At 39.9% G+C, this 26,591-nt stretch overlaps 1 protein-coding gene across 3 annotated transcripts; it reads left to right on the forward strand.

The window, feature by feature from the left end:
- The first annotated feature begins 1,449 nt into the window (after window positions 1–1,449).
- Window positions 1,450–23,066, forward strand: LOC307002156 (uncharacterized protein). 3 transcript variants are annotated; one of them, XM_079619470.1, is made up of 5 exons: window positions 1,478–1,587; window positions 2,116–2,208; window positions 3,317–3,444; window positions 20,715–20,767; window positions 21,144–22,813. In XM_079619470.1, the coding sequence occupies exons 3-5, from the start codon at window positions 3,427–3,429 to the stop codon at window positions 21,337–21,339; spliced, it is 267 nt and encodes an 88-aa protein (XP_079475596.1). In that variant the 5' UTR covers window positions 1,478–1,587; window positions 2,116–2,208; window positions 3,317–3,426; the 3' UTR covers window positions 21,340–22,813. The 3 variants fall into 3 exon arrangements, with proteins under 3 accessions (XP_079475595.1, XP_079475596.1, XP_079475597.1); XM_079619469.1 differs by lacking the exons at window positions 20,715–20,767; window positions 21,144–22,813 and adding an exon at window positions 16,743–17,984 and having other exon boundaries at window positions 1,450–1,587; XM_079619471.1 differs by lacking the exons at window positions 1,478–1,587; window positions 2,116–2,208 and adding an exon at window positions 23,006–23,066 and having other exon boundaries at window positions 3,316–3,444; window positions 21,144–21,291.
- Window positions 23,067–26,591: the final 3,525 nt, after the last annotated feature.

The following is a 26,591-nucleotide window of genomic DNA, read 5'->3' on the forward strand; positions in this document are numbered from 1 at the left end:
GTATTGTTGACTGAAGAGTGTGAGGCTAGTTCTTCGTCTGTAAGTTATACTCGGGTTTGAATAAATAACGACGACCATCAAACTCAAAAGCCTCTTCCATGTGTTCAAAATCTTCTATATTCTCCATAGTTACGTTACGAACCATTTCTTCTTCATTTGAGAGCAACTCCGATCATCACTCTTCACACACACGACGCTCCTCCACACACTCTTCACACACACGACGCTCCTCCTCACACTCTTCACACACACGACGCTCCTCCTCACACTCTTCACACACACGACGCTCCTCCTCACACTCTTCACACACACGACGCTCCTCCTCACACTCTTCACACACACGACGCTCCTCCTCACACTCTTCACAAACACGACGCTCCTCCTCACACTCTTCACACACACGACGCTCCTCCTCACACTCTTCACACACACGACGCTCCTCCACCTGCACACTTCTATTCACATTTTCCGGCTACATATACTGTCTATGGCTACAGCGGGAGTTCCCACGGGACTTCAGCGCGAGACTACAGCTAGCCGTCTCTAAAACACTATTTAGGTGAATTTAAACAATGGCTAAGTTGCTAAACCCATCTTGTTGTCATGTAAGGACCCTGTTCATGTTGGACAGACATTTTAATGGCATGTTGTGTCTGTTAAGAGGCACACACACTCTTTATGAATATGCCCCATAACTGCCGCTAGCTGAGTGAGCTCTGGGCATTAGCGGTAGCAGCTCCGCGTTGCAAACACCAATCCGGTTTGTTTTTTTCTATAGACAGAACTCACAAAGGTATAACGATCAAGATTAACTTAAAAATTGCCTGGAGTTCTCCTTTAAAGGACCTGTATCTGTCCAGGGCCTTGATTTATTATTGCCAATAAATATACATTTTATACAAAACATTTTTTAAATATGCGTTATATATCTGTGTGAGTGTCTCAACTTTAAAACTGCATTACTTAAAATTTCTTATGAAACTTATTTAAACATAACATGACAATTTGTGTAATTGATGTATAGATTAAAATCTTACCCTCATGTTCTTTTTCTCGATCTTTTTTAGTTTTTTTTTTAGTTTTCAGTTAATTGTTAACTCTTCTTTTCTCATTTGTATTCTGGTGACATTGAACATATTGTAGGGTATACAAAGTTATATGTCATAAACATGTCATCTCTGTATGTTTTGCCAAAAACACACACACAAAAAGTAACAAAAAACCCATAAATAAGCATGTCCCAGCCGGGCTCGTCACTTATTTGGTCCCCTGGAAACATGTCCGCTGTGGTCTGTGTTATTTGCAGTGTGTTTCTGTAGTTTGGTTGTGTTGTGAGTATTTGAGCACACGTGTGTTGTGAAACCAATGAAGATGTTTTCTTAATTTGCGAGTGTTTTTCTATTTGCATGCGTTTTCTTCAGTTGCAGTGTGTGTTGAGCTCTCTGGGCCACCGTACACCTGATTAAATCCAGAAAACAGAAAACATCCTCCAGAGAGCATTCGTGAACTTCCCTTTCCTCGGACTTCCTCCATCAGAGCCACTTCTCTTCTTCCTTTACACTTCCCTCTCCTTTACTTATCCCTCAGGTATTTACACTTCTTTCTGGCCACTTACTACGCCATTTTGATCAGCACAGTCTTATAGTAATTTCATCATTAGTTTACCTCACTGTGTCACTCACTGATTTATATATGTAAAGATTTAAGATGTGTATAATTAAATTCACTGATGTTATACAGTGTTGTAATCTATTGTATTTTCTACATTTCTTTGTAGGAAGACACACACACACACACACACACACACACACACACACACACACTTTTATTATGTCATGATCATGAGAAAACATATTTTGTTAAGTCGTAATCACAAGTTATTTATAAAAACTGAGGTTGATTTTCTAAGTTATGATGTTCAAAAGGATACCAGGAATGACCTGTATCAGTTTTAGTAGTAGTAGTAGATTTGACCTTACCAAATAAATTAATAAACTTACATTAAACGATCAGTCTGTCTCTGTTTTATGTTGTTACCATACAGCATGTATATAAACATGTATTCCACGTTATTTCTTGTGTGTGTCTAAATTTCTATGCACTGTGTGATTTTAGCCTGTGACCAGGACTTTTATTTTGGTGTGTTGCTGTGACGTCATAAGGATGCGCCGCACTACGCTGCGTCTGATATGAATCTGCTGAAGAAAGGTTAGTGTTTTTAAACATTTAAAGTTTTCAAATAGATATAATCTGTTAATGATCCAGCAATACCAGAGCGTATATTCAGGACTGCATATGACACTAGTTTTTAGTAGCCTACTAGCAGTTTTATAGCACTTACTGTTTTTGTGTTATTCGTTTTCAGTAACGATTTAGGTAACCCTGATATATTTAATCTAATTGGTATCACTATATGAGCCCATATACTCTGGTTTACAATTATATTTTGATGGTAAGAAAGGCAAATAAGGTAGTTCACCCAAAAATGACACAATTATCCTTAAAAAAATGACAAAGTAGGCTAACATATTCTAGCAAACTTTACATTGCCAGTTCATCATCAAAATAAAATATACAGTCAACCAAACATATAAAAATTTACACTGCTCAACTTAAATAAATTAAAATACTTTTTTGCTCATGATTCCCATATATACTTATATAAAAATATACTTTATTGTATTTGAAATATTCCTTTTTTCAATAGTAGCCTACATTGCAATTTTACTAACAAAAATTGTACTATATCTATTTAAATATATTAAAAGTATTTAGCATCATGCTTCACAATACAACTTTTAACATGCTTTAAAATAAAATTGAAAATATATTTTAATTGAAGTGATTTTTTTTTAAAGTGTATTTATTTGCACTTTATTCGAATTATATTTTAGCTGTAAGTTAGGCTCTTAAGGCCGTTAAACGAGCCGGAATGCGCTCAGGCTAATTTCGAGCTTCAGGTAAAAGTAAATTTGTCGATTTTGAGATTTTCACAAATATGAGTTCATTAATCCCTCATCCCAATGCTCCAAATAGCAATTAAAGTCCACATGATATCAAAAATTGACCATATTTACTTTGTTTGCCTAAATTGATCGTTTTGTGGTGAACAATTCATCCATGCAAGTCAATCCACACCAAAAAATGTTTTGGCTTTGTAATCTTTAATCAAAATCTGAAAATCAGGGTTAGGGTTACTAGTGCGCTGAACTACTGAACTAGAGCTGATTGAGACACACACAGAGAATTACTGTAGATTTATTTTTCTTTCTGTTAATTATTCTGATCTTAAACATGACAAATTGTCCAAACACAGGAAAACTCCTGGAGAAGCATCTGAGATCCACGTGGTTATAAAGATGGCGTTGATTAAACAGGAGAGTGAAGACATACAGATTGTAGAAGTGTACAGCCTGAAATCCAAAGATGCTGAACAACAAACAGGTTAGTTTCATTCTCTTCTTTTTATCCTTATTAAAATGTCGGCCTCTACAGAAATAAATGATATTTCTGAGAAATGTCATATGAGTGTCCTAATTAAAGCGGTTTTATTTGACGTGGAGCGGGTCTTCTCATGTGGACAGACATGTTTGTTGAGGTCACATGACCAGACTAATACTAATGCTGAGCATCTGAGAAACTACTTCCATGCTGGGCGTTTGTTATTACGACATGCAGCGCATTAAAGGCACACTATGTACGTTTTTTTAATTAAAATATCCAAAAGCCATTAGAACAATGTTATATATTTTATTTTATTGATTTGTATACTTACATTATCACAAATGTTTCTAAGAATGTTTAAATCCAGAGAATTAAGCAGTTTTAACCAGGACACGGACCGTGTTCGTGCGTCGCCTATCAGTGACATCAAACCCGCAGTACCCTCGATTTCCAGTTTTATTTAGTTGTAACCATGGAAACACCAAAGATGCTTTAATATATATTGTGTTTTATTAGACAGGTGAGCAACTGTTTGGATATATCCATAGACCGAAAACTAATCATTGTTATACAGCTCAACATAGTTAGTCTTTTTGTTTAAATCTTTTTTTTTTGATTTACCGTGAGTACCATCTTTTACGTTAATAAATCTTTGATACATTATGGTCATCCATGAATATGATTTCTGCCCGAGTCTATCGTATTCTCCACCGGCTGTAGAGGTGAAGACAACAACTAACATGATTCCGCGAAATCAAGTCATCAAGCTACGCCTTTGTTTTAAATAAACGACCTCTTGTTTCGGAAAATTACATAGTGTGGCTTTAAAATAGGAAAATAATATGGAAGTAGCCTAAACAAAACCATTATTCTGTGTAACGTTAAACCCCATATCTAGTATCTAACAATAATATTTATTTGCATAAATAAAACGGTGAAAGGTAAGTCATTTAATATTTAATAATAGTTTTTTAAAAGTGTAAAAACATTGTTTTTTGAAAAACATTGGGTGGCAGTGAGAGAGTTATTATAAATGTTTCTTTTTAAAAAGAATATTTCAAATTTTTGCTCATGCAAGCTAACAATATTCAGAACCTCATGAAATTTAGAGGGTCAAAAACGTATTATTCAATAAAATTACAAACAGTAGTAAACATTCAGTGCATTAAAGCAATAAATAAGTTATATGTCAAAAGCATGTCGACAACCAACCAAACTCTTCCAGTCTCAGCTACAGGTACAGTGGGCGGGGCAAAGCAGACCCGGTTAACTCGCAACCAATGGGCTGCTATTATGCAAATTAGTTATTAACCTACGCAGGTTCAGAAGGAAAGTGAGACTGGAATTACTGACTTGTTTCAGGCAGTTATATTTTTTCCGTCCCAATCAGCTCCCTAGTTCAGTATTCAGGGCCCTGATCAGGGAGTCGGCCATTTTAAGAGCTGTCTCATTCGCAGAATCTTTACAGGTTACTGAAACATTTGCTTCCTCAAAAGTCCCACAATGCATCGTGAAATCCAGGGAGCATCGATGCTCTTAACAGAAGTTCCGAAGTGCAAAACTTAAATCATGTGAGCCAACTAAGCAGAGATGCCCAGACTTCCCTCTCCCTAGCCACTTCCTCCAGCTCTTCCGGGGGTCACCGAGGCGTTCCCAGGCCAGCCGGGAGACATAGTTCCTCCAGCGTGTCCGGGGTCTCCTCCCGGTGGGACGCGCCCGGAACACCTTCCCGGGAAGGCGTCCAGGAGGCATCCGGAACAGATGCCCGAGCCCCCTCAGCTGACCCCTCTCGATGTGGAGGAGCAGCGGCTCTACTCTGAGCTCCTCCCGAGTGACCGAGCTCCTCACCCGATCTCGAAGGGATCGCCCAGCCACTCTGCGGAGAAAGCTCATTTCGGCCGCCTGTATCCGGGATCTTGTTCTTTCGGTCATGACCCAAAGCTCATGACCATAGGTGAGAGTAGGAACGTAGATTGACCGGTAAATCGAGAGCTTCGCCTTGCTCATCCACCGCATTACTGCAGAAGCTGCACCGATCCGTCTGTCCATCTCCCGTTAATGTCCCGTCTGTCAATCTCACTCCGTTGGAGTGAGCCAACTCTCTACACATTATGACACATGAAAGTGTGGTTTGAACGGCCCGCCCCCAGCTGAACTGGAAGTTTTGATTGGTTTTGCACCGAGTCAGACATGTTTGTTGTTGCCTGAAGCGCTGGACTCCACCCCAGTATTTTGAAAAGTGCCTGTCAAATGCCAGCTCGCTCTGTTGCTCCGTCGGCACCTTTGTCTTTGTTTGGTTCACGTTTGTGTTCCTGCACAGACAAATGGCATTTCAGCCCGTCAAAACAAGCAGGGCCGACTGCCTTTTTGGAAAAAAACTTCTCCTTCAAGCATGAAGATCATCTCCTCGCTGACTCCAGCGACTGCAGACGACTCGGCATTTCTTCTCTGCGGCTCTTCGGCCAATCTCTAAGAGCAAAAAAAATGACATTTTAAGCAACGATTGTTGTGAAATGTTGCGCTACAAGTGTGTTTACAACATTCATTGTTCATGCATGGCTCCCCTGCTTCGACACAGCTTGCCGGGGCGAATAGTTGCGCACGGCAAGCACAACTCACAATTTCTTGGAAATGTACAACTTCGTCCTGAATGCCACAGTCTACGGCCCATGTGATTGGTTGAGCCATGGCCAATTTGGCCATGAATGTAGCAGAATTTGACGGAGATCAAGGGCACTGACAAGACACCTCTCCTTGACTCCCCCGTGTCTCCCTCGGGTTTGTTCGGTTCTGGAGTGGATGGCTTCGCTGTGCTTTTTGCAGCGGCCCAGAAGTCATCACAGGCGATGCGCCACTTCCTGCCAAAACGGGACAGTTTTTCTGGTCGTCCCAAGTCGTCGTCGACTTAAAAAAGCACCGACACACACATCCTCTAAGCTGAAGTACAAGCTCTGCTAGTGAAGGGCACTGTGGGGGAAGTTTCCACAGCGAGTCAGGATTTTACAGTCGCTAGTTCCTCGTTCCAAAGAAGGATGGCGGCCTCTGGCCCATCCTCAATTTGAGATGTCTGAACACACGCCCAATAAGACGGCCATCCAGAAAGTTAACTTTGAAACAAATCCTCTTGCAGATTTGCCCAGGGGATTGTATTTTAACAGTGGATCTGAAGGACGTTTGCTTTCATATTCAGATAGCCCCACATCACAGACCTTCCTTGAGATTCACGTTCGAAGGGGAGTCTTACCAATATGCAGTCCCACCATTGTGACTCTCCCTTGATCCGCGCACTTTTAGGAAATGCGTGGATGCGTCCCTCTCCCCACTGAGACAGATGTGAGTATGCATTCTGCAACTACCTCGACGGTTGCTTGGTTGCTTTTAGCCTAATCGAAGGAGAAACTATGCTCCTCCAAGGCTCGAAATTGCGACCATTTTGGTCGCATATGCTCCTGAAATTTAATCTGTGCGACCTAAAAATATATTTGGGGGCATTTGTGCGAGTGCAAATAATGGTTGTGGTGCGATCTGTTTTCATTTCTCTACAAAATGTTCGCAAATTACTGCACAGTGTGTACCTTATGTGCGCTGATACACGGTCGCCGGACCATCATTCTATCCAACGTTACATATCCAATCAAACTTCATCCTTACGTTCTTAACTTTAAAGCAGATTTTAGATTGGTTAATATTAGCTGTCAATCACTCCCTTTCACTGCGCTCCGTTGTCACGTGACCGGAGCTGACTACCACGCAAAATTTAAAAGGCTGAATAAGAGAGAAGATGAAAGGAATGCTGACAGATTTCTTTTGTAAGCCGTCACCTAAAGTCACAAATAATCCTGGAGTTGATGGAGTTAATCCATCCGCTATGCTGATGGTTCAATGCATTGCGTTCACTGTAAGCATTGGGACAGGCAACTGAATCAATACATTTTAACTGCGAGAGTTTGGTTAAAAATGCAGGGAAAAGTGTGTGGCAAACAAATCAGGTTTGATTATTAAGGGTTTTAATCGCCAGGATGCTGCCGGTCGTTCTGTTCTACTGGCAGAGCTAAACGTCAAATTTGGTCGGTGCTCCTAAATTTTTGCTGGTGCTCCGAACTTTTTGAAGTTGGGAGCACCAGTGCTACCAAGTAAAAAAGTTAATTTTAAACTCTGTCCTCAGCTACTTGAAAAGTCTGGCTTTAAGGATCAACCTAAACAAAAGCTCACGGTCACCCAGCCAACAAATCCCACTTCACCGGTGTGCTCTTTGAGAATTCAGAGGTTGGTGGCGTCATTCAGTGTCGTGGACAGCCTTCCCCTAAAAAAGTTTCAGAAGCTATTGGGCCTCATGGCAGCAGTTCACTTGTGTTTGTTACATGTGCGGTCACTACAACACTTGTTGATGGTGTCCTACCTTGTGTGTGGTGTGAGGGCCACCTCATTTTCAGGGTGACCCATGGTTGCATCAAAGCCCTGGTCCCCTGGAAATCGCCCGATTTTCCAGCTCGATGCTTGGTATTACTTGTGGCACCACACTGGCAGAACCAGACGTGGTTCCCTGGGATGGTTCAGTCACTATCAGCAGCCCTGTGGCCAGTTCTGTTGGTGGACCTCCTCTCCCAAGAGGGAGAGACAGTTTGGCATCCCCAACCAGAGTTGTGGAGCCTCCATCTATGGCCGCTCCATGGGAGCCTTCATGTCTTTCCCTGGAGGTTATGAACACCTTCGGCCTCTACTGCTAACTTTAGCATCGGTCAAGCAAGTTGCCGATTTGCTGGTTCTTTCAGTGGAAGCATCTTGCCTTGATTTTTGGGTCTAATGTTAGTAAAGTCATTGTTAGATCAAGAAGGGGCTATGTGCCAGAAATGCTTTCCATGCCCTTCAGAGCACAAGTCATACGGCTCTCTCACTGAGGATGAGTAGGCACCACACCCACTGTGCCCGGTTCAGACCCTTAGGGTGTATATTAACCGCTTTAGCCACTTCTGGCAGTCAGAGAACCGAGCGAGTCCTTCGGTGTCATTTATACCTGTATTGCTAAGCCATCTGCTTAGACGGAGTCTAGTGTGCATCATTGATCATTATTTGTGCGAAAATATTTTCTCAGAACACAATTTAATTATCCGTCTAGAAATCCTCGCTGTAGTTAAGACATTAAAACACAGCATGCAATAAAGAAAAGTGTTTCTATTTAAATTCATATAAAAAATGCTTCTGGATAATGATTTAATGACATTTCAGTGCTTAACATTAATAAGAGTGGCATAATTAATCTAAATGTGTATATCAAATGTAAAACAGAGTTTAATTAATTCTGTCATTTCATCACTTCACTCAATCCAGTAAAAGGTCTAGAGTATCCCTAAAGTGTGCACATATTTACGCATAGGTTACTTTTTACAAACCAGATATGTGCGTGGAATATTGTGTATGCACAAAATGGGTAAAGATATGTGCTCAAGCAATCTTCCATGCACATACCGTGATTTTATAATTTAAAAATAAACAAGGCGTAAGTATGTGCGCACCGTGCACACACTCTAGACCCGGGCTATTCATTTGGCGTCCCCCCAATCCCGGGGCACCCCGACCTCCCTCTTCCTCTTTTCCTGGCGGTACGGCTATACACATTCTTACCATGAACGAGAAACGTTTTCTGTGCTAATATTTCAGCACTTATTATGTGTGTCCCGTATTTCTATCGACTGAACCAGCGATACCAATCATTCGTGAATGAATCATTCTTTTGGTTCGAATCTTTCCTTTCCATGAATTGGCCAAACTCTTGCATAACGGTCTACAACTATTCTGATTCGTTCGGACCGCACTATCACTGAATCATCTGAACCGGTTTCTCAGTCAGAAACAACAAATGGAGAACAAATCGCACCTTTTTCAGTCGTTTCACGTAGGGCTGAACGATTAATTGCATTTGCGATAATATCGCGATATGATGAAACGCGATTTTGTAATCGCAAAAGCTGCGATTACTCTCTGGTCATGTGACACGCGATAGTAAAGCAATCTGCATTGCAGATGAAGCATCAACTTGTTACGGTACGCATATAGGCCTGGCATAGGCTACAGGAAAGAACAGTTTGTTTAATTTATGTGATTGTGTTATAGGTTCTCTTCAACGATTCTGTATGGATTCAGATAATTTCAGAATCGAGTCTGAGCTTAGTTTTAAACACAGATGCGTGATGACGCTGCGTGTGCTTTATACACAACCGTATTCTTCTTGCTTCTAATTCCTCTGTCACACACACACACACACATTCGAACCTTCCGAAAAATAGTCTTTTATACAGTTTGGAAAAGTTGAAGCGAATTGGACATTCGTGGGCTTCATTGCACTGACTAGAAGATCATATGGCACTATGCGCTGTGAAATACGCGCGCTTTGCTTGATGTTACTCTAGTGTTGCGCGGTCCCGCCCGCCGGTATTTTCCTTACAAATGCTCTATAAAGGCATCATATGTCTTTTGGAATGCAGTTGGTTTATATATTAGAAAATAAAAACATGAAAATCATCGACAGTAGCTGCAATTTCAAATACTCACGCCCGCTTTGTGAAGAGCGCTCTCACATGCGGCTGTGAGCGACTCTGTCTACGTGGTTAGCCTACTTGCTTCTCAAAATGCGTTTATGACGCGAAATTAATGTAAATAGTTAGTTTTGTCTTAAGTTATTAAACAGACAGGACAAACCACATTTTATATTTCAAAAGAGATCTGTGCATTAGTGTGAAGCAGCTTATCGTATCTAAACTGAGAAAGAAAAATCACTTAATCACAGCTCTTGAATGGAAAACATTCAGACTAGGCCTACTCTTAAATACTGAAAGCACTCTGTTTATTGCTTGTAATGTTTTTCCCCCTCTTTGTTATTGATTACTTATGTTTTGAAGCTATTAGTTTATATAGCCTATTTAAAATTATTAACATGTAACTGTATTAATTTCGTTTTTAATGTGTAATTATTTTTTAAAGTAGCCTACTGTTGATTACATAATGTAATTAAATAAATATTTAAAGTTTTATTAATAAGATTCATTACTAAATAAAAAAAGTTGCTCATGAGTTGCCTAAAGATTCCCACCCATATTTTACAATGATTTATTGCTTGTGTTTGTTGAATAATATAATAGATACAGAGCTTAAAAAAATAATCGCATATTAAATCGCAATCGCAATATTGGTAAAAATAATCGCAATTAGATTATTTTCCAAAATCGTTCAGCCCTAGTTTCACGAGTTTACTCTGAACTATGCAGCACGGCCCAGTGGATAAAGGAACGCAAGCCTAAAGGAGTTGCGTTTACTCCCGGCCCCGGACACCATTATTAAACAGCGTTGCGACATCCAGTGAGAAGCATTTCAATTCGACACACACCTCTCTGTTACAAACCACAAATCACTCGATGATTTAACTAGTTTTTAATCGGATAAAACAGCCTCAACATTCCCAACACGAATGATGAGGTAAACAGCAGAAACATCGTGCCATGAACGAAGTTAGAAGACTTTGTAAGGGTGGTGATTAGGGGATTTAAAGTCAAGTCAAGTCATCTTTATTTATATAGCGCTTTTTACAATACAGATTGTATCAAAGCAGCTTCACAGTGATAACATGAAAATAATACAAAAAACAATTTCATCATCGTCCACCTTTAAGGCAGATCTATAATATTGTTGAATATTAAATGTCCCCAACTAAGCAAGCCAGAAGGTAAGGCAACAGCGGCAAGGAACCAAAACTCCATCAGGGACAGAATGGAGAAAAAAACCTTGGGAGAACCCAGGCTCAGTCGGGGGCCAGTTCTCCTCTGGCCAATGAGTGAACAGTGTATGAAGTTCAGAATGAATCAAGAGTATTTGTCCAGTTCCGGTTGGTTGAAGTCGGAGTGGAGAAGAGGAGAGACTGGTTGACACTTCAGGTCAGCGGCGTCGTCGTCGTGTCCTGGCGCTGGTCCTTCATCAGATCTGGATACGGCCTGGTTCCGGTGGACAGCGGTAAACCTCGGGATAGACAGAGAGACTAATATTAGCGTAGAGGCCATCCTTCTTATGATGTACCAAGTACATCAGGATTACGGGAAGTGTTCCCGGTCCCGGCTGTTCTAAACTATGCAGCCTAATTATATAAGTCTATAATGTGTTATGTGTATGCTAGGCCGAAGAGATGGGTTTTTAGTCTAGATTTGAACTGACAGAGTGTGTCTGCTTCCCGGACAATGGTAGGAAGACTGTTCCAAAGTTTTGGTGCTAAATAGGAAAAGGATCTACCGCCAGCAGTCGATTTTGATATTCTAGGTATTATTAACTGGCCGGAATTTTGAGATGGCAGTAGACGTGAAGGACTATAATGCGTTAAGAGCTCGCTCAAGTACTGCGGAGCTAAACCATTTAGTGCTTTGTAAGTGATCAGCAATATTTTAAAATTTATCCGATGTTTAATAGGCAGCCAATGCAGTGTTGACAGAACAGGGCTAATATGGTCATACTTCCTGGTTCTAGTAAGAACTCGAGCTGCTGCGTTTTGAACTAGCTGTAGTTTGTTTATTAAGCGTGCAGGGCAACCACCCAGTAGAGCATTACAATAATCTAGCCTTGAGGTCATAAACGCATGAACTAATTGTTCTGCATTATTCATTGAGAGCATATGACGTAATTTAGATATATTTTTAAGATGGAAGAAAGCGGTTTTACAGATACTAGACACGTGACTTTCAAATGAAAGATTGGTATCAAAGAGCACACCCAGGTTCCTAACCGACGACGAAGACTTAACAGAGCAGCCATCAAGTGTTAGACAGTACTCTAGGTTATTACGTGTGGAAGTTTTTTGTCCAATAATTAGAATCTCTGTTTTTTCTGAATTTAGTAGTAGGAAATTACAAGTCATCCAATTTTTTATATCAGCTATGCATTCCGTTAATTTTGTGAATTGGTAGGTTTCGTTAGGTTTTGAAGAAATATACAGCTGAGTATCGTCGGCATAACAGTGAAAGCTAATTCCATGTTTCCTAATGATATCTCCTAATGGTAGCATATACAGAGTGAACAGCAGTGGTCCTAGTACTGAGCCTTGTGGTACGCCATACTGAACTTGTGATTGATAAGACATCTCTTCATTTACTGCTACAAACTGATAACGGTCAGATAAGTATGATTTAAACCATGCTAGTGCAATTCCACTAATGCCAACATAATGTTCGAGTCTATTTAAAAGGATGTTGTGGTCAATGGTGTCAAATGCAGCACTAAGATCCAGTAATACTAATAGAGAGATACAACCACGATCGGATGATAAGAGCAAATCATTTGTGACTCTAACGAGAGCTGTCTCGGTACTATGGTACGGTCTAAATCCGGACTGAAAATCCTTGCAGATATCATTTCTTTCAAGAAAGGAACACAGTTGTGAGGATACTGCTTTTTCTAATATCTTTGACAGAAATGGCAGATTAGAGATCGGCCTGTAATTGACTAGTTTTGTAGGATCAAGTTGCTGTTTTTTAACAAGCGGTTTAATCATAGCTAGCTTAAAGGTTTTTGGTATGTATCCTAGAGACAAAGATGAATTAATGATATTAAGAAGAGGATCTATGACATCTGGAAGCATCTCTTTCAGCAGCTTAGTCGGTATAGGGTCTAACATGCACGTTGTCGATTTAGATGATTTGACGAGTTTGCAAAATTCATCCTCTCCTATAGCAATGAATGAATAAAATTTTCCCTCAGGGAGACTACAATGCGCTTCCTGATGCGATACTGTATTAGACGGTTGCATAGTTATAATTTTGTCCCTGATATTATCGATCTTATAAGTGAAGAAGTTCATAAAGTCATTACTGCTGTGTTGCTTGGAAACTTCTGGGCTTGAAGCTTTCTTTTTCGTTAGTTTAGCCACTGTTTCAAATAAATACCTAGGATTATGTTTATTATCTTCTAATAGGGTTGAAAAATAAGCAGATCTAGCAGCTTTTAAAGCCTCTCTGTAAGCAATCGAGCTCTCCTTCCATGAAATCCGAAACACCTCTAGTTTTGTTTTCTTCCAGTTGCGCTCCATTTTTCTGGCTGCTCTCTTAAGGGCCTGAGTGTGCTCGTTGTGCCACGGCGTTGGACTATGTTCTTTAATCTTCTTTAAGCGCAGCGGAGCAACTGTGTCTAAAGTGCTGGAAAAGAGAGAGTTAAAAGTTTCTGTTGCAATATCAAGTTCTTCTAAGCTATCCGGGATGCTGAGATGATGAAACTGATTAGGAAGATTATTGATAAAGCAATCTTTAGTGGCAGAAGTGATCGGTCTAACATATTTATAACACGGAGTCGGCTTTGCAGCCTTGGCTAAATGTAATTTACACCAGACTAGATAGTGATCTGAGATGTCATCGCTCTGCTGCAGTATTTCAACGGCATCAACATCTATTCCATGTGATAGTATTAGATCTAGAGTATGATTACGACAATGAGTCGGTCCTGACACGTGTTGTCTAACTCCAAATGAGTTTACAATGTCTTTAAATGCCAATCCCAATGCATCTTTTTCATTATCTATGTGTATATTAAAGTCACCAACAATTAGTACTTTATCTGCAGCCAATACTAATTCTGATAGAAAGTCCGCAAATTCTTTGATAAAGTCTGTATGGTACCCAGGTGGCCTGTATACAGTAGCCAGCAGAATTTTCAAACGTGATTTATCGTTTACACTATATATATTTACATTAAGCACCAACACTTCAAAAGAATTATATTTACAGCTAGATTTCTTAGTGGTTTTGAAAATATTACTATAAATTACAGCAACACCTCCTCCTTTGCGTTTCAGACGAGGTTCATGTTTATAACCGTAATCTTGTGGGGTTGACTCATTTAAAGCAATGTAATCGTTTGGTTTTAGCCAGGTTTCTGTTAAACACAGCACATCTAGGTTATAATCTGTAATCATATCATTAACTATTAGCGCTTTTGAAGTAAGAGATCGAATATTCAGCAACCCAAGCTTTATCATTTGCTCATTTGTATTATATCTGTTTTTTATTTGTTGAAGATCAATGAAATTTTTAACCTTAGATGGGTTTGAACGTATTTTGGATTTCTAAGTTCGGGGAACAGACACAGTCTCTATATGATAATATCTAGGTGAAAGAGGCTCTATGTGATGGGATTTATCTGACCTTGGTGACGTGAGGCCGCTAGCAGACGGTCGGTTAAGCCAGTCTGTCTGCTTCCTGACCTGAGGCCCAGATTGTCATGTTTTATCTCTAAGACTATGAGCCAAATTACTAGAGAGAAGAGCAGCACCATCCCAGGAGGGATGAATACCATCTCTTTTCAACAGGTCAGGTTTGCCCCAAAAACTTTTCCAATTGTCTATGAATTCTATATTATTTTGCGGACACCACCCAGACAGCCAGCCATTGAGTGAACACAATCTACTAACTATCTCATCACTCCGGCGAACAGGAAGGGGGCCAGAGCAAATTACAGTGCTTGACATCGTACTTGCAAGTTCACACACCTCTTTAATATTAATTTTGGTGATCTCCGACTGGCGGAGTCGAACATCATTAGTGCCGACGTGAATAATAATCTTAGAGAATTTACGTTTAGCATTAGCCAGCACTTTCAAATTTGCTTTGATGTCAGGCGCTCTGGCTCCCGGCAAACATGTGACTATGGTGGCTGGTGTCTCTATTTTCACGTTCCGTGTAATAGAATCGCCAATAACTAGGGCACAATCAGAATAATTCTCAGTGGGTGTTTCACTGAGCGGGGCAAATCGATTTGTTATCGGAACGGAAAAGTGTTTTTTTGATCCGCGACTTGAGCGATCTCTCACTGTCACCCATCTGCCCTGCTGCACGGGCTCTACTCCAGCCAGAACCGACTCATGTAAAGAATTAACTAGGCTAGGTGCATCAAAATAGTATCTAAAGCTCTAGCACTCTTCTTACTATTCTCGATTAAAGTTTGGATGCGTGTCTCTAGTTCTGAAATCTTCTCCGTCAGCCTGACTGTCTTCTTGCATTTATCACATATAAATCCTATATTGCCGACAGAGAAGGCTATGGTAAACATGTGACATGAAGTGCAGGTGACAATAACAGGAGAAGACATTACTCACCGTGTTTGTTGACTGATTCTTACTCACCTGGGCTTTTATGAACTCAAAGGCGCGGGCGCGCGAGAGAAAAATAAATAACTGAGCGCACGGGTGGTGCGTTAAAAGGCTAGCGAGTTAGCGTGTTGTGCTGACAATAACGGAAGCTAGCAATGTCAGGTTGATCTGAGATGTTGAGTAAGCTGTATTTAGTAGTATAAACAACTAGAATTTATAATAAATGATGGTTCAAAACAGAAAGAAATACGAAGCTAATACGAGGCTTAGACGCAGCAAACAAACTCACAGCAGCAGCAGTCACAGCGAGGCAGACAGGAGCAATCGATCTCAGAGAAGCAAGCCGGGAAGCTGATCTCAGGTGGCAATGTTTGATACACACCTAACAAACATTTACTTGAATGTACTGTAGTAATTTACCATGGTTTGGGCAGAAATGTGGAATATTTATATTGAATACTATGTTATAGTAATTTATATTGCATTAGATTCATTAGGTGGGTAGAGGAATATATAATTCATTGTGTGCATAGTTTATACAGTGGTAGTGAGTAGCCATGCATGGTTTTACCTGTGGTTCCCAAGTCTCACTGACAGAATATTCTCATTTAAGCCTATAATAATTATAAATAAAATATTTTTTACCAATAGCTATGAGCTTGTATAATTCATATATTTGTTCCAAGGAAAAGTTTACACAGCTGTAAATAAGTTATTTTTAATGGTCTTATAAATCTGCATACTGTTGGGTACCACATTTCCAAGTAAACACAATACTTTTTTTTTAGGTTTACTGTAGCTTATTTATTAATACTGTTATGCTTAAATAAAAAAAATAATAATGTTCCAATAAATAAGCTAAACCCACCGGCCCACCTCAACTCTTCAATCTAATAATCCGGCCCTCGAATGAAGCTAATTGAATAGCCCTGCTCTAGACGGTGTATGCACTCTTATACTGGAGTGAGTGAAGTGAAGTGAACAGATGTATTTAAACTTTGTTTTACACTGTTTATGCATCAGGCCCCAGGTGTAAACTTGAATGCGTCTCCATCATTTACTTCTGATCTGATGGACCAGAACACTTCTTAATACCAGGTGTAAACAAGGCCTTTGTTGGGTTTGATGTTTTGCTTTGTGCCATTAAACTAGGGTTGACTTGTATTTGTTTTTTGTTTTGCTTTAGACCGAATGCAGCTGAAAGAGGACAGTCAAGAACTGGAGGAATTTAAAGTGAAAAATCAGAATGAGAAAGATCATGGTTTCAAAACTGCAGAAAAGTCTGTTAATTCCTCAATTACAAAGAAGGTTTCCTCACAAAAAAGAGCTCTGAAGACAAAACCTAGAAGTGATTTCACCTGCCAACAGTGCGGAAAAAGTTTAACTCGAAAATCAAGCCTCGATGCCCACATGAGAATTCACACTGGAGAGAAGCCGTTCGCCTGCCAACAGTGTGGAAAGATTTTCAGTCAAAAACGAAACCTTGAAGTCCACATGAGAGTTCACACTGGAGAGAAGCCGTTCAAATGCCCACATTGTGGAAACCGTTTCACTCAAAAGTCAAGCCTCAATATCCACATGATAGATCACACTGGAGAGAACCCATTCACATGCGAACAGTGTGGAAAAAAATTCACTCAAAGAGGAAACCTTAATGTCCACATGAAACATCACACTGGAGAGAAGCCTTTCACCTGCGATCTGTGTGGGAAGAGCTTCTCACTAAAAGGAAATCTACAGTTTCACTTGAGTATTCACACCGGAGAGAAGCCGTTCACATGGTCAGTGTGGGAAGAGTTTCAGAAGTAAACAAACACTTGAAACCCACATGATGATTCACTCAAGAGAGAAATGTCATCAGTGTGGAAGGAGCTTCAAAGACAGTGAACGCCTTGAGAACCATATAAAAACACACAGCGGAGAGAAGCCTCACATGTGTCCTCACTGTGGAATGACATGGTTAAGCAAAGCAAGCCTTAAGAGTCACATATATCGGCACACTAGAAAGAAGCCTTTTGCGTGTCCTCAGTGTGACGCGAGTTTCACAATTCAAAGAGACTTGAAACATCATTTGCAAACTCATTCTGGAAAGAAACCTAAATGTTTTAAATCTGCCAAGAGAAAAAAAAGCAATATCAAAACCCACCTGTAAATTTACTCTGGAGGAAATGGATTTAATCTTGCTCAGGGTCAGAATTAATCTTTGTTTTGTTTTTTCATCACGCTTGCACTTGGCTTGGCAATTTTAATTTGGCTTGCCACCAGAAATTGTAAAATTCATTTTTAATATATTTAATTTATTTGATTGTTCAATTCATCAGAATCAAAATGTTAGATACATTTGTTTTGCTGTGAAATGCCACAATGTAAATCGAGAAATTACAAATAAAAGGGCATTAACTGAATAAAATAATGAACATTGCACTGGATTATTATTATTCTTCAGTGAGAGAATGCACAAGTAAACGTATGGTTTCAGTCGTGACTTGAATATGCCTACGGTTGGGAGTATGGAAGCACATAGATAGCAATATTCAATTTGAAAATTAATATTCAAAATGGTATAGCAATATGAAAAATTACAAGGTATTTCTGTATTTATATGTACATTTTCCATACCAAATGTGCTACGTTTGGAGCAAAATTATAATTTAAATCCTATAATATAATTTACATTAGCTATTTCCTACAGTAGTTTTAATCATTTAAACGTATATTTTAATGTTTTATGAGTTGTAAAATGAAAATGTATTACAGAAATGAATAGATGTGGTAAACATGTTCAAGCTTCACATCCTGTGCCATGTCTGAGATGGCCTTGTGTTGTGCTGTGAGAAAAATGGAGCGCAACTGGAAGAAAACAAATCTAGAGGTATTTCGGATTTCATGGAAGGAGAGCTCGATTGCTTACAGAGAGGCTTTAAAAGCTGCTAGATCTGCTTATTTTTCAAATTAGATGAAAATAAACACAATCCTAGGTATTTATTTGAAACAGTGGCTAAACTAACGAAAAAGAAAGCTTCAAGCCCAGAAGTTTCCAAGCAACACAGCAGTAATGACTTTATGAACTTCTTCACTTATAAGATCGATAATATCAGGGACAAAATTATAACTATGCAACCGTCTAATACAATATCGCATCAGGAAGTGAATTGTAGTCTCCCTGAGGGAAAATTTGATTCATTCATTGCTATAGGAGAGGAAGAATTTTGCAAACTCGTCAAATCATCTAAATCGACAACGTGCATGTTAGACCCTATACCGACTAAGCTGCTGAAAGAGATGCTTCCAGATGTCATAGATCCTCTTCTTAATATCATTAATTCATCTTTGTCTCTAGGATACGTACCAAAAACCTTTAAGCTAGCTATGATTAAACCACTTGTTAAAAAAACGCAACTTGATCCTACAAAACTAGTCAATTACAGGCCGATCTCTAATCTGCCATTTCTGTCAAAGATATTAGAAAAAGCAGTATCCTCACAACCGTGTTCCTTTCTTGAAAGAAATGATATCTGCGAGGATTTTCAGTCCGGATTTAGACCGTACCATAGTACCGAGACAGCTCTCGTTAGAGTCACAAATGATTTGCTCTCATCATCCGATCGTGGTTGTATCTCTCTATTAGTATTACTGGATCTTAGTGCTGCATTTGACACCATTGACCACAACATCCTTTTAAATAGACTCGAACATTATGTTGGCATTAGTGGAATTGCACTAGCATGGTTTAAATCATACTTATCTGACCGTTATCAGTTTGTAGCAGTAAATGAAGAGATGTCTTATCAATCACAAGTTCAGTATGGCGTACCACAAGGCTCAGTACTAGGACCGCTGCTGTTCACTCTGTACATGCTACCATTAGGAGATATCATTAGGAAACATGGAATTAGGTTTCACTGTTATGCCGACGATACTCAGCTGTATATTTCTTCAAAACCTAACGAAACCTACCAATTCACAAAATTAACGGAATGCATTGCTGATATAAAAAAATGGATGACTAGTAATTTCCTACTACTAAATTCAGAAAAAACAGAGATTCTAATTATTGGACAAAAAACTTCCACACGTAATAACCTAGAGTACTGTCTAACACTTGATGGCTGCTCTGTTAAGTCTTCGTCGTCGGTTAGGAACATGGGTGTTAAAAAATCACTCTTCTTTATGTGTACAGATGTGACTAGCCGAGACTCTTCTTTATGATCATGCGTTGTGGTCGTGTCTAGGCGCAGGTCCACCATCTGATCTGGATCCAGCCCGGATCTGGCTGATTACAGTAAACCTCGGAATAACCGAGGATCAGAACTTAAAGGTATAGCGGAGGATCTTTCCTAATTTTAGAAAAAACCCGCCCTCTCCAATTTTTAAAAAATGCACATGCGCAACACTCTATTTGCTCCCGAGAGGGAACGCTTACATTAACTTTTACTAGCAGTGATTTTAAATGGATTTCTCCAAATAGCATGACAAACTTTACCTGTCTAGTAGAATCCTCACGACTGCGGCATCAGAAGCCCAACCTGTGCTTCTAGCGCACGCCAGCGTGTGAAATATTCACCCAAAATCACTCTGGTCTTGTTTCTATATTCTGCGGCCTTTCTCTTCTTATCATACACTTCGTATACATTTTTTCTCTTTCGACCCTCAGCCATTTTCAAAGGAATGGCTGAAACCGTAACTCATCACACATAATACACCAGAAAGCGAAAACTACATAGGGACGAGCACGTACGACGGCCTTACGTAAACATATCACCAGAATGATTGACACTTAGGTGGACCAATAGTATAGGCTACCCACCCGGAAAAAGAAAATCCTCCGCTATACCTTTAAGGGAAGTGTTCCCAGTTCCGGCTGACCTAATCTATGCAGCCTAACATTGAGTTATAGAAGTCTATAATGTGTTATAGGGTGAGGAACTCCTACTTCCATGTTGGGCATTCTAGCGTTTTGAACTAGCTGTTCAATGAGTTCCGCTTTGTCAATGAGAGCACATGGCGTAATTTAGATATATTTTTAAGATGGAAAAATGCGGTTTTACAGATACTAGACACATGACTTTCAAATGAAAGATTGGTATCAAAGAGCACACACACACACACACACACATATAAAATACATTGTGTTTTCCTCTCTGATTCCTACATACAGGTGCAAGGCCAGGAACAGGACAGACACACAAGGCTAGAGGACAGACATCAAAGGTAATCTGATGGTTTTTACCAAACACAGTGGTCTAGTGCAAGGTCACATGTATCCATTATATATATATATATATATAATGTGTATATAAATCTCTGCAGTTTTTATAACCAGAGGTGTGCCATGTTGTGACTGTCATCACTTGGAAAACCGGAAAACTCACTGTTTTTACTGAGAGTGATGACCGTGCTAAACACTGTGCACAGATGTCCAATTTAAATACATAATAAAACCTTTCCAAACCAATATCTGGAGTTGTGCAACATCTGACTCCAGTCGGTTACATGTGTGCATGTTTTATGATGAATGCATCTGTTAAACGGCATAACCCAGCATGCAGTGCTCTAATCATCATTCATGTTTCTTCTGACTCTGCAGGATTGCTACATATGCAGGAGAAAGATTGGAGCTGCAAGTAAAACGTGTCAGCACTATACAAGCCACACAAGCAGAAGCTGGAGAAGAAGAAGCGGCAGCTCTCGCAGGACTGGATCGGCCGAAGAAGAAGAACAGCAGTGTGAACAAAGTGTACGACGCAACCAATCTACTGGCAGGGTTATCTTTCAGATGTTAGCCATACAATAGTCATTAATAATCCCTGATCTTGAGCTTTTACACATTTCTATACTTATACACAGTGTGTTCACCGACTGAGGTGTACCATCTGTGTGTTTTCCACTGTACTCGGGTCTGATAACAAACACTAAACTAGAAGTTTGTGCATAACATTAGAAAGTATAATAAAAAAGAGTTGGTATAGAGCAGGGGTGTCCAAACTTCTGTCTTGAATAGTTTAGCTCAAGCTTTATGGAAGTTTGCATCAAAAGTTGTTGGACAGGATCATAACTCAGTCATTAATTCAAGCAACTTGAATTACGCATAGACAAGAAGTCAAACCTTGAAAAGGAACATATTTTCATTTTTGAATCAGACTTTTTACATCTGTGGCCCATGTCCATATCTGATGGCCTCTGACTGTTGCAGTCCCTTCAGATATGAGCTGTCAAATCCATGAATTTAATCTAAAATATACGTTTGTATTTATATAATATAGGGCTGCACGATATTGAGGAAAAGTGCGATATGCGGTAACACATTATATAATGCAATATGCGATACGATAATGCTTAAAGTGTGTCAAATGAACAAATTATCTTAAAAATATATTTAAAATGATATAACCTACATGCGTGTTTCTTTTTGTGACTATAAAACATCCCTCCAGCTTCTGCAGTGAACATCAGTGTTTTACTGTCGCATAAGAAGAGTTGTTTTAACACCAGTGTAAACCACAGGGTTCAGGATATCCTACAACAGGGTTATTAACAACAGTATTGGGCATTTTTAGTTCAAGTTAACTAAGGTAGTTAACTAATGTTGACTAATGACCTTATTGTAAAGTGTTACCTATATTTTTAATTGTTTTGATAGCAAGCTCTTCAGTGTTATGATCATACCGTACCCAAGCATTGCCCTATTGTTGATCTGAATACTTCTATTGTTCTCCTTGTTTATAAGTTGCTTTGGATAAAATCTTCTGCTAAATAATGAAAAAAATAATAATAATAATAATAATAAAAATGAAGGTTTAGTATCTGTCTTATTTTGCAACATGGAAGTAAGATATTTTCTTTGAATATGCGAGACTTCCGATTTATTTGCGTCTAAAGAAGAATAACAAACTAGAGTAAATGTTGCTATGACTGCTATGAACCAGTGTGTTTGATAATGAAATTAAATATAACCGTTAAAAGTTAACGACTGCTTTTGTACAGCTAGATTAACTGGAAGCCAATGACTCTGGAAATCAAACGCAGTGACGGTACAAATGAGCTTTTCTAAGTTAAATATACATGTGTATATAAACTGTACATATTTTTGTGTTGCTTTAATCCTTCCTCGTATTCATACGAACCATGAAATATGAAATTAAGTGTTTCAAAAACATGAATCTAAGATGTATCTAGAGGAAAACCAGTAACCAGTGTCTACTTTATCATGAGCATGTGAAAAGACAGTCTCCGAACAATAAAAACTGAGACTTAAACACACAAGTGTGGTGTGTTATGGGAAGTCCCACGTCTCAATGCCGTGACATCACTGAAACCGGTCCTGTTCCGTTGTTTACACTAAACTTTCCTTTTACATCGATGTGCTTTATCCATGACCCTCATGGTGATGTTTAGAAGATGTTTGTTGAACTTATGTCTGTCATAAATGAATCCTTTAATTTGTTTCAGAATGCATAAAGATTCAGCCGGTGTCCCCTACAAACACATCTCGAGGAAGAGAATCGGGGAGGTGTGTTTCACAACGCGTTTAAAGCACTCAAATAATGAACAACAAAACACATTGATAATTTGCTATTATTTATGTTGCAGAAAACATTACCAAATATACTAAATAATTAAGGTAAGGTTTAGGTTTTCTTTTAAAGAAACGGTTCAACCGTGAATTTTAATAAAAAATTATTTTACTTCACAATTTAAAATATTGTCCATATGGTAGTTTGAGAAAAATTAAAACTGCTGTTCCATATATTTTAAAATTGTATTGATAATATTGGTAACACTTTACAATAAGTCCACATTAACTAAGAATGAATAATACTTCTACTGCATTTATTAATCTTAGTTAATATTAATTTCAACATTTACTAATACATTATTAAAATCAAAGGTTGTATTTGTTAACATTAATGAAATGCTGAACTAACATTAACACACAATGAACATTAACAAAGATTAAATATAGCTGCAAGCAGCGATTACGGGCCCAAGCCGGTGGCCTGGTGCCTTTAGTTTCACTAAAGGCACCGGGCTGGCGCTGCCACCGGCTTGGGCCCTCCATCGCTGCTTGCAGCTATATTTGTTTATGTATATATATATATATATATATATATATATATATATATATATATATATATAAAAAGCCGCCACCCCGTTGCCTTTCGGGTTCCTGTGCACGACGGGCAATAACGTAACCCCGCTTTGACTGTCGAGAAGAAGTCTGCTTTAGAGCTTGCATCAGTGTGAGTTAGAGGATGGATACCCGACCCGAGCCCGACGGGACCCGACGGGCCGGGCCGGGTTCGGACAGATATTTAGAAATGATGTTCGGGTTCGGGTCGGGCTCGGTCACATCAGCGCGATAAGGCATTGAACATTTTAAATTTAAAACAGCTTATTATGTAGGTAGCCGATGTGCCTGAAGCTTTCACTTGATGCAAACGTTCGTTTTTGTGATTAAAATACATGTAAAATATTACCATAACATCTGTCTTCCTGTGTGCGGACATTTGTTTATGTAGCCGTGACAACGAAACGCGTGCATAATGTGCGCGCGCCAGGTGTTAAGAGCGCTTGTTGCTCCGCGCGCTGATGCGCTTGTCCTGTTGACATTTCCGATTGCCTTCCTACAGTTGCTTAATAAAAGCGGGCTTTCCACACAAAAAAACGTACAATTGTCATTAGTATGAGAAAAAAATGGGATTTTAACTGTCGGGCTCGGGTCGGGCTCGAACATAAATATCTTTATGCCTGTCGGGCTCGGGTCAGGTTCGGTTACTGCTCTGTCGGATGCGGACCAGGCTCGGACTGAAAAATTTGGCCCGATCCGCACTCTAGTGTGAGTCTTTCTGCTCCCCTCCAAACACACACAGAAAAGGGGGGGGCTGTCTGTGTGTGTGCCCTCCCTCCCTCCCCACACACACACACACACACACACACACACACACACACACACACACACACACACACACACACAGAGAATGGCAGGGGGAACTCTGTCAGAGAGAGACAAAACCACATTCAAACCAAAATATCTGACTTCCTGTTGGTCGGAGCTAATGACTGTAAATGAGAAAGTTGTCCGGATCGATAAGCACAATATACAGACCGAGTTTTGTGACTGTAGGTAAAAATAACCCACCCACTTTAGTCAAAAGTATCTTGAAAGTAACACACTTCCTGCTGCCAGTTGGTGGCGCTATAACTTTGACTCACAATAGTCACATCCATGTGATCGCCCTCTTACAACAAACACACTGCTGAAGTTTCATCAAGATCAATAAATGTATGAGGACGTTATAACACATTGTGTTTTTCTTTTCTCGCCATAACTTCGTTTCCTCGCCACGGCCAAACCGTTCGAGATATCAAAAATCCGTCCGCAATTTAGCGTCCTCAATGTCTTAACTTCATGCTGACCGAGTTTGGTGGCGATAGGATAATTTTTCTTGGAGGAGTATATCAAATTCCAGGGGCTTGCATTTTCATACAGCCCATAATAGCCGACTTCCTGTTGGACTGGCGTAAAACTTAGAGCACGAAAGTTGTTCGGCCCGATTAAATCTATATGTGTACCGAGTTTCATATTATTACATGCAAACGTGTTTGATATATGGACCAAGTTTTCGGACCACGTTCAAGGGGGCGCTGTTGAGCTCCCCTGCCACGCCCGGGTACCAGCTTCAGCCCAGCCCTGATGGCCGCAGGTTCTGACCTGTGTGCAAAGTTTCAAGAGTTTTCGAGCACGTTAAGGGCCCCAAAAGTGCCCGAGAAGTCCCACACAGCAGAGAAAGGGTTAAAATAAAGCCCCCCTCCTCTCTCACACACACAGACACTGAGAGAGACTGGCAAAATTCCCATCAAATCACATTCAAACCAAAATATCTGACTTCCTGTTGGTCGGAGCTAATGACTGTAAATTAGAAAGTTGTCCGGCTCGGGGAGATAAATATAAATACCGATTTTTGTTACTGTAGGTAAAACTAATACCCCATTTTTGACTAAAGGTGGCGCTACTGAGCCCCTCCACCGCGCCCGTTTCTGAAACTTCACACATGCCTAGTACCTAATAAATCTGATATGCATGTTGAGTTTCATGCAATTTGAAGCATGTTAAGAGCCTCAAATGCACCCAAAAAGAATATAAAAGTTTAAAGCGTTGCCATGGCAACAGTATTTAAGATATCAATAATTCTTTCACAGGTCTACATCTGCCGTGTGTTTACATTATACACATAAAGTTTGAAGCAAATCGGGTAAAAATAAGAGGGTGAATTCAAAGCATTTTGAAAGTGACACACTTCCTGCTGCCAGTTGGTGGCGCTATAACTTTGACTCACAATAGTCACATCCATGTGATCGGCCTCTTACAACGAACACACTGCTGAAGTTTCATCAAGATCAATTAATGTATGAGGATGTTATAACACACTTCCTGTTTCCAATATTCGCCATAAATTCGTTTCCTCGCCACGGCCAAACCGTTCGAGATATCAAAAATCCCCTCGCAATTTATCATCCTCCATGTCTTGACTTCATGCACACCGAGTTTCGTGGTCATCCGATGAATTCTCTAGGACAAGTGTTTCAAATGCCAGAACATGCGTTTCCATACAGCCCATAATAACCGACTTCCTGTTGGACTGGCGTAAAACTTAGAGCACGAAAGTTGTTCGGCCCGATGAGATCTATACGTGTACCGAGTTTCATATTATTACATGCAAGCGTGTTTGAGATATGGACATGTTTTTGAATCCCATTCCAGGGGGCGCTGGCGAGCCCCCCTGCCACGCCCGGGTCCCAGCTTCAGTCGGGCCCTAATGGCCGCGGGTTCTGACATTTGTGCAAAGTTTCAAGAGTTTTTGAGCACGTTAAGGCCCCCAAAAGTGCCCAAAAGGTAGTAATATAATAATAAATATAGCTGCAAGCAGCGATTACGGGCCCAAGCCGGTGGCACCGCCACCTCGGTGCCTTTAGTGTAACTAAAGGCACCGGGGTGGCGGTGCCACCGGCTTGGGCCCGTAATCGCTGCTTGCAG

This window comes from Phoxinus phoxinus, assembly GCF_949152265.1.
Source record: "Phoxinus phoxinus genome assembly, chromosome: 7".
NCBI classification, from domain to species: Eukaryota; Metazoa; Chordata; class Actinopteri; order Cypriniformes; family Leuciscidae; genus Phoxinus; species Phoxinus phoxinus.

What these genes read in the sequence shown, in the direction of transcription:
- LOC307002156 (XM_079619469.1), top strand. Translation starts at nt 3,360, where the DNA reads ATGGCGTTGATTAAACAGGAGAGTGAAGACATACAGATTGTAGAAGTG. An exon ending in AGATGCTGAACAACAAACAG is followed by an intron (nt 3,445 to 16,742) that starts GTTAGTTTCATT and finishes GTTTTGCTTTAG; the next exon opens with ACCGAATGCAGCTGAAAGAG.